The sequence below is a fragment of the Rhinoderma darwinii genome, chromosome 2, assembly GCF_050947455.1.
Source record: "Rhinoderma darwinii isolate aRhiDar2 chromosome 2, aRhiDar2.hap1, whole genome shotgun sequence".
Taxonomy (NCBI): Eukaryota; Metazoa; Chordata; class Amphibia; order Anura; family Rhinodermatidae; genus Rhinoderma; species Rhinoderma darwinii.
This window is the reverse complement of record NC_134688.1, coordinates 190,301,243-190,310,857: the sequence shown is the minus strand read 5'-3', so window position 1 is coordinate 190,310,857 and position 9,615 is coordinate 190,301,243. Positions and strand designations below refer to the sequence as shown.

Here is a 9,615-nt window from a genome sequence, read left to right as displayed (position 1 = left end):
TATTTTATATATATATATATGCAAATGAGGTTTGAAATGGACAACTGGGCGTTTTTTTTTCCGTTATGTCCGTAATCTCGCGAGATTTCGTTTCCCTTGCTAGAAATCTCAAAGAAAAGAGTCAGAAGTTTCAGGATTCTGAATACACATGACGTCCAGGCTGGATTTCATGTGTATTCATTATCGGGACACTTGATTAATGTTAATCTCTGTTTATGTGGCTGCACATCGCTGCTGTGTAAATGAATGGAGATGAGTGTATGTTGCTGACTGGTCACTGATTGGTCAGCGTCATACACGTAAACACGCCCAGTTAAAAACACAATACACGCCGAGTTGGACATAACGAAAAAAACACGCCCAGTTGTCCATTTCAAACCTCATTTGCATATATATAAAATAGCTCATAACTTGGCCAACAATGAACGTTTTTAAAAAAAACAAAAACGTTACTGTTATCTACATTGCAGCGCCGATCACATGCAATAGGAGATAGGGGTTTGAGAATCTGGTGACAGAGCCTCTTTAAAGAGGACCTGTCACTAGGTCGTGTTAGTTGAATTTGCTAACTGACCTGAATAGCACTGTCTCCCTAATTTGAGCGCTGTTTTTCTTTTTTTCCTGGACTCCCCCCTCCCGTTCCAGAGATTTGGCCAACAGTTGTGTTGGCTCCCTGGAGGCTATTTTTCTGTAATCAGCCAACTGGGTGGAGCTAGCTTCTCTGCCTCTGATGCTGACCAATCAGCGTAAGGCAGCTTGTGGATAGTTCACGTCCTGTTGGCTAACTACAGCAAATTAGCATAGAGGAAGCCAACACAACAATGGCCATATCTCTAGAACGGGGGTTCCAGGAATAAAATAAAACAGCACTGGAATCAGGGAGTCAGCGCTATTCAGATCAGTAAATCAGTTCAACTTATTTGACCTAGTGACAGGTCCTTTTTAGGTTGCACATGATAAGGATGGCATTTCAGCCTCTGGCAGAGATCATGAAAATGATGAGGAATATATTTGAATGTTGTACAATATTTACATCAAACTGAGTAACCCCTTGACATCAACAAACCTAAAACACAAGCGACCTGATATAGCAGTATTTAATCTTATATATCCACGGTGGCCAAAGTGCAAAATGGCGCGCACAGGCCTATTGTGTGTGGCTGCCGACTCCCCAATCCCATCCTATTCTCTGAATTCAGGTGTGCAGAATTATGGCAGATACGCTTTCCATCCCAGCACTACCCAGCAGTATTTCAGCAAAAGATGGGGCTTCCATCTGAAAACATTTGTCATTTGGTCATTGATCCAGGGATTTATTCTGATTGCCATATTTGGAGTCGGGAAGGAATTTTTCCTCTGTAATATGAGGCAGTTGGCAACTACTTCATAGGTTGTTTTTTTTGCCTTCCTCTGAATCAAAACAATAGGATAATAGGTTGAACGTGATGGACTTTTGTTCATTTTTAAAGGGTTATTTCCATCTTGAGGATTAAGCACGTACTAGGGAATTTTAGGTTAATAGAGGGGGGGTCATTGGTTCAGTATCCTCATCTCTTGGCCAGAATGGAGAGCTGTTACAGAAAACAACTCTCACTCTGGAGGAGCTGTCTTGTCCTGCATTACACAGACAGCCCATATGATGTGAAAAGAAACAATTTCCTCTGTGCTGGCGCTGCATGAACACTTAGGCCCTGTTTACACAGAGTTTTTAAAATTATTAATTTTACGACAGTTTTCAGGGTACAAATTGTCCCCACAGGATTACTGTGGTGCATAAAAGAGAATATCTAACTGAATCTGCATAAAAACTTTTGAAAATAATTTGATATATAGTCAAGGTGTAAATAAGGTAGCTTGTGTTTTAGATTTAGTGATCATGTCATCATGTGTGAAGTAGAGAATTGGCAAAACTATTTGAATTCAATGGAGATTACCAGCCAGATCACTGATAAATCCTAACCTATTCTGCCTCTGTATGCTTCTCTGCATATTCTGATTCCTCCTTATCATCATCTGTCTCGGGTTCACTTTCAGACTGTTCTGACTTGTGAGATTCATCTTCTTTATCCATATCAGAGTAACTTGTCTCATTTTCACCCATCAATACCTCGTTGTCCTCCTCCTTGTTCTTTGTCAAATCTTGACCCTTTCCTAATTCCGATTTGTTATCCATGCTCTCTTGGTTTTCCTCTTTTTTGTCCTCTACTTTCTGATGATCTTTATGTTCAGTATATTCGTCTTTCTTATTTTCTGGCTCTGTAATCTTCCGTTCCCCGATACTTCCAGTATTGTCCTTGTTTGTGTCTTCCTGTTTCCTAGTATTCATTTTCTCCATTGATCCTCTGTGCTTATCACTATTATCTTTACCCTCTTTTGCTTTGACATCTTTTACAGACATTAGTTTAGCAGCTTTGATTTTTCTTTTTAAAATCTGTAGAAACAAAAAAAGTTATTAAAGGGAATGTACACAGAAAATCTGCTTATCAACCTTTGCTATAATGTGTGTATGCAGCCATTTCAGACTTAGAATGTTAAAAGGTTTGGCCAGTTTTTATTATTTTTTTTTATTTAATAGTAGAATATAAAATCATACAGTTTTCTAATATACATGTATTAGAAATTCTGCTCACATACCTTTCTTATGGTACACGAGGCCCCTGTCACAGTAGAATGGTATAGCCCACAGATCAATACTGTGTTATGCATCCACAGGCTAACTGAATATGACTAATCATGGCGTCAGTCATGTGAACCCCCCTCCACACACACACATCATGGGACCCCTAGCATTCTGTTATCAACAGGGTTACATGACACACATGTGTTGGGCCCACAGAGCGATGGTATTCAAACAGTGCACCCGTTGCGGGGTGTAACTAGCTAAAAGCAGCCCTCTGCTTGGCGCTGTTCCCTACCAATTCTTTATTTTTGCTATATTCAGTGTTATCAAATCAAGGAAAGCACTGGAGTCATCCTTTTATTGGAATAGAGTGATAAGAAGCTACGCGTTTTGGTGCCAAAACTGGCTCCTTCCTCAGGCAAATATCACATGATTAAAAAATTACAGTAGTGTGACCATTCAAGCGAAACAAAACGGGAAGAAAATCGTAATGAAGTAGAGGTCAGGCCCCAAGCCGCACTAAACATTGGGGAAAAAAACCCCACACCTGTTACCCACAGGGAATTTTAAGTGCATCACAGCCCGATGCCTCTGCTGTTCTAGCATCCTACACAAACACAGTTCCTTTTCCAGTAATAACACTAAGGAGATTTTTTCTAAAACACAAATTAACATGCCAGTCTCAATTAGTCATTTACCTTATAAATTACGCCTGTGGCGTCCAATATGTTGGACGTACCATCCAACCATTACATTGCCGTCTAAACAAACATCGTTCAAATTGTAACGAAAAACTATGGACGCACAGCTTCTTCACACATGAAGGCGACTACAAGTGCTATACGATCATGGCCTATTGACCACATTGACACTCCACAAGCCAACAGATTTGAAGCCCTTAGCCGCCGAGAGGTATATTAGATCTATAGGTTGAGTACCCTAGTCCCTCTGGGTCTGAATGAAATCACTGAAACCATAATATACATGGCCTAAACCCATGAGCTATGATTCTTTACGCTACTCTTTACTCGTGATATTTGCAAATTCATACCATTATCCATACCATAGGCTTAATTCGCCGCCCTTGTATTGCCCCATGGCAGAACACTTACCAAACTACAAAATATATATCTGTTACCAGAAAAGCAATCCTCCTATACCCCGCTGGTGCCCATGAGATGTCACAGAGGAATGGTGATCCTCCTGCATTGCTTACCATGCCGCCCCACCACTACTTGGTTACCCTAGCGACCTGGGTTGCTAGGGACGACAAGCATGAGACTTCTGCGTTCCCAGCTATTGAATTGCCTCTCCATGGCAGACCAATGGACTGGGACGATCACTGGTCATCAGCCAGTCCCCAGATCACTGATCACTAGTTGTGTTCATGGACAGAGAAGCTGTCCGCAGTATTCCAAGCACAGTTTTACACACAGTTATACACGCATAACACCACCATAAATGCGTCGCTGATGTCAGAATTACAAATTCCTCTTTCAACTATACACATTACACTCACACACATCCACTTTGACACAAAGCATCCTTTTCGTTTTGTTTTGTCTTCTTTTTTATACAATGATTATATAACAAATCAATAAGTTTAACCCCTGACCTCTACCTCATTACCATTTTCTTCACGTTTTTTTTTTTAGCTGAAATGATCACACTACTGCCATTTTTTATTCATGTGATTTTGCCTGAGGAAGGTGCCAGTTCGGCCCCAAAACGCGTAGCTTATTGTCACCTATTCCAATAAAAGGATTTACGTCACGGATGACTTCAGTTCTTTCCTTGATTTGATAACACTGAATATAGGCAAAAGAAAGAATTGGAAGGGAACAACGCCAAACAGACAGAAAGTAATTACAGACACATTCATTTCTATGGCCAACGGACACCTTCCCATATATTTACGGGAAGGTGTCCTTGCCATAGAAAGGCCCCGCAAAAGATAGGACATGTCCTATTTTTTGCTTTTTACGGACCGTGCTCCCATACCTTATATGGGAGCTAGGCCCGCAAATGCGGGTGGCTGTCCGTGGCGGGCCGTGCCCATATTCATGGACTGTGATTACTGGCATGGTCGTGTGCATGGGGCCTAAGAGCTGCTCCTCACAGACACTGACAGACATGATGAGGTACTGCTGGAGGTATAAATACTTTATTATTCCTGCTCCTGAATAACCTATTATTCACCTTTTATATACCTGAACAGTGTCACCTTTGGCAGGGGTCACATGATGTGGGTCACGTGACTGCCGCCTTCTTTAGTCCATTCAGTTATCCTATGGATGCATTTCTATGGGCTAATCTGTGGGTTACACCATTTATTTTTTTTAGACAAAGATAAATGCACTGATTTAAGAAAGGTATGTGAGCAGAATTTTTAATACGTATATATTGGAAAACTGTATAATTTCCTATTCTATAAATAAATAAAAAGGTGGACACCCCCTTTAAAGATGACCTGTCAGCTTTCCTGACATGTCTGTTTTAGTATATACTTGTATTTACCATGAAATAACAATTGTGGTGCAGCTTTCCTTTTTTTTCTTTACCATTAATAGATACTGTTACCATAGATTTATATATATATATATATATATATATATATATATGTATATATATATAGGTAAAGATAAGCAGCACTCTGCGACAGATTCCAACACGGTAATGGGTGCAAGCAGGTAATCCAGATCCGTGGATTGTCAGACATAAACGAAAGAAATCCCACAGCACTCCGATGGTTCCAAAAAGTATGTGATTTATTCAGTCAACAGCTGCAACGTTTCCGTTCTGCTATAGGACCTTTTTCATGCTTGAAAAAGGTCCTATAGCAGGACGGAAACGTTGCAGCTGTTGACTGAATAAATCACATACTTTATGGAACCATCGGAGTGCTGTGGGATTTCTTTCGTTTATATATATATAGATAGATAGATAGATATATATAGGGGTATGTTATATATATATATACATATATATATATATATATATATATATATATATATATATAATGGAAACTTCTGCAAGTTATAATTGGGCCCACCAAAATCGTGTCGTTCTTTCCAGTAAGCCGTTATTGGCTCAAGCAAGACCGCTTTTTGGTAGGTACTTAAATCCGGGACCCCTATGCCTTTCAAACTGAATAAATTAAATAAAGTTTTCTTCGTGATTCTAGCCTGCTTGGAGCCCCATATAAATCATAGAATTATTTCTTGCAATTTTTTGATTGTTGAATTAGGAAACAAGTTGTATAATATTATTGTTTTACAATATTAAAATTTGTGTAATATTATAGAAAGAGTGTTACATTTTATAATATTTATTTGGGCTACCCAGGAAAAGGATGTATTGGAAACTTTATTGATTTGCTGTCTAAAACGCTCAATTAGATTAATTATATTTAAGCTGATTATTTTAGCCAATGAGGGTGAAACTTGAATGCCTAGATAGGTAAATCCCTTTTCAGCCCACGAATAGGGTATATTGGTTTCTAAACATAAGGATTTGGCATTTACTTTCAGTTAGCTTATAATAGGAGACCTTAGAGTACAACTTAGATTACGTGTGGAATCCTTTGGATTCATACATGATTTCAATTGTTGTAAAATGGTTCAATTGTAAGATTAAGTATCAAGGGGATAGAGGGCATTCCTGACTGAGGCCATTTGTAACTGAAAATTCTTTAGAGATGAATCCCATATTATATACCAGCATAGTAGGTAGCAGACACAAGATCGACTTAAAAAGAAAAAACAAACTTAATCAAAACCTAAGGAATAACTTGTACAGCCTGTCAAATGTTTTTTCGCCGTCTAACTAGACGAGTGCACTTGGGGTTTCCGAAAGGTCCACCATCTGATTGAGATCAACTACTTTTGTAGTAGCATCTATAGCATAAAGCCAAACTGAACTGGTGAGAGAAGCAAATTCACAACTTAGGTGAGTCTTATAGCCAGAACTAGAGCAAGATCAAGAAGGGAGTTGATGACTTTCCTGAAAACTATAATATTACAACTTATGAGTTCTAGATTCTGGAGATGGGATGTTGATTCAGGGATTTATTATAATTTCCATATTTGGAGGCAGGGAGGAATTTTTTTCCCTAATGAGGAAGTTGGCATCCACCTCATGGGGGGGTTTTGCCTTCCTCTGGATAAACACAGTAGAATTATAGGTTGGATTTGATGAACATGTGTCTTTTTCAACCTTATAAACTATGTAACTATGTAACTCTGGAAAAATATTCAGCTCTTAGTTGAGTAAGAAAATTTGTCTCAGGTAACAAAGGGTCTTTACCTGGGTTTTAGATTGTGATTATCCTTGCTACTAGCATTTTCTCTGGAAGCACTGCCTCCCTACTAAAACTATTAGGCTATGTTCACACGGGGTATTTTGCCGAGTTTTTTGACGCGGAAACCGCGTCGCAAAACTCGGCAAAAACGGCCCGAGAACGCCTCCCATTGATTTCAATGGGAGGCGTCGGCGTCTTTTTCCCGCGAGCAGTAAAACTGCCTCGCGGGAAAAAGAAGCGACATGCCCTATCTTCGGGCGCTTCCGCCTCTGACCTCCCATTGACTTCAATGGGAGGCAGGAGAAAGGGTATTTCTCGCTGTTTTATGCCCGCGGCGCTCAATGGCCGCGGGCAAAAAACGGCGCGATAATCGCCGCGAAAATCGGCGTGCAGGGAGAGGAATATCTGCCTCAAAGTTCCAAACGGAATTTTGAGGCAGATATTCCTCCCCCAAAATACTCCGTGTAAACATAGCCTTAAAGTGGCTCTGTCACCAGATTATCAAATCCCTATCTCCTATTGCATGTGATCGGCGCTGCAATGTAGATAACAGTAACGTTTTGGTTTTTTTAAAAACGATAATTTTTGGCCAAGTTATGAGCTATTTTATAGTTATGCAAATGAGCCTTTATAATGGACAACTGGGAGTGTTTTCTCTTATTTCCAACTGGGCGTGTATTGTGTTTGTTACATCTGGGCGTGTTTACTTGTTTTACTAGCTGGGCGTTGTGAATAGAAGTGTTTGTCAGCATCATATGTCAGCATCATACACTTCTATTCACAACGCCCAGATGTTACAAACACAATACACGCCCAGTTGGAAATAAGAGAAAACACACTCCCAGTTGTCCATTAGAAAGGCTCATTTGCATAAATATAAAATTGCCTCTGTAGAGGCAGATCGGTGCCCCTGATAGTCTATATATTTCCATATGGAGCTTTCCAGTTTGGGTTTATGTAAGTGTAGCATTCACATATTTATCTTATATCTTAGGAGCATGTAGGCCTACATAAAGTGATAACAGAATGGGAGCACGGTCTCATGTTATTGGTAGAATCGCAACTTTATTTGCATAGGGCACTGAAAGCATATCTATCAGGAAAAGATCAATACAAAAATAGATTAAGTGTGGTTTGGAAAAAAAAGAGTAATCCCGTTTGGCACAAGGTAAATAAAGGCAAATATTGTTCACATTTTTATCAAGTAAAATATCCTTAATGACTATATGTTTCTGTGGTTTAGGACATCAAGATCCAAAATGATGTTTCCTATAGCAGATTTCCGGACCCTAGTAAAAAGCGATCTGATGAATTTATACTGGCCCTTATTAGGGGCATACACATTTAAAATAGTATAAGGTTGATTTTCCTTTAGGCAGTATAATATTATATATCTTCGATTAACATAAACTTCCAGTTTATATATCTGGAACCTTAGTGTTTTTAAATGCCATAATCCAGGGTGGGATTCAAATTTTTAACAACAGGTTCTCTGTTTTGCCGACAAAGACATACGCGCTGGGGGAGGGGTTGCAGTGTTTCATGGTGTATTGCGCCATGGAAAATTATTCTAATAATCAAATAAAAAAAATGACAATATTCCAAATATACCCTATAATAAGGTGGACTCTAAATAAAGAAATTCCCTGTCCAGAATGTTTAACTGAATGGTCATACTATGTATATAATTACATAAACATACATACCTATCCACACATTATATTAAACTCACTCATTATGTACAGTGAAGGAAATAAGTATTTGATCCCTTGCTGATTTTGTAAGTTTGCCCACTGTCAAAGTCATGAACAGTCTAGAATTTTTAGGCTAGGTTCATTTTACCAGTGAGAGATAGATTATATTAAAGAAAATCACATAGTCAAAATTATATATATTTATTTGCATTGTGCACAGAGAAATAAGTATTTTATCCCTTTGCCAAACAAGACTTAATACTTGGTGGCAAAACCCTTGTTGGCAAGCACAGCAGTCAGATGTTTTTTGTAGTTGATGATGAGGTTTGCACACATGTTAGATGGAATTTTGGCCCACTCCTCTTTGCAGATCATCTGTAAATCATTAAGATTTCGAGGCTGTCGCTTGGCAACTCGGATCTTCAGCTCCCTCCATAAGTTTTCGATGGGATTAAGGTCTGGAGACTGGCTAGGCCACTCCATGACCTTAATGTGCTTCTTTTTGAGCCACTCCTTTGTTGCCTTGGCTGTATGTTTCGGGTCATTGTCGTGCTGGAAGACCCAGCCACGAGCCATTTTTAATGTCCTGGTGGAGGGAAGGAGGTTGTCACTCAGGATTTGACGGTACATGGCTCCATCCATTCTCCCATTGATGCGGTAAAGTAGTCCTGTGCCCTTAGCAGAGAAACACCCCCAAAACATAATGTTTCCACCTTCATGCTTGACAGTGGGGACGGTGTTCTTTGGGTCATAGGCAGCATTTCTCTTCCTCCAAACACGGCGAGTTGAGTTAATGCCAAAGAGCTCAATTTTAGTCTCATCTGACCACAGCACCTTCTCCCAATCACTCTCAGAATCATCCAGATGTTCATTTGTAAACTTCAGATGGGCCTGTACATGTGCCTTCTTGAGCAGGGGGACCTTGCGAGCACTGCAGGATTTTAATCCATTACGGCGTAATGTGTTACCAATGGTTTTCTTGGGGACTGTGGTCCCAGCTG

General features: G+C 39.6%; 1 protein-coding gene across 1 annotated transcript in view; it reads right to left on the bottom strand.

Moving 5' to 3' along the window:
* Window positions 1-39: 39 nt before the first annotated feature.
* CFAP97D2 (CFAP97 domain containing 2) overlaps window positions 40-9,615 on the bottom strand; it is a 40,856-nt gene continuing 31,280 nt past the window's right edge. Inside the window, exon 5 of the mRNA XM_075850332.1 lies at window positions 40-2,431. Coding sequence (XP_075706447.1) covers window positions 1,961-2,431 — 471 coding nt within the window. The 3' untranslated portion in view covers window positions 40-1,960. The remainder of the gene's footprint in view (window positions 2,432-9,615) is intronic.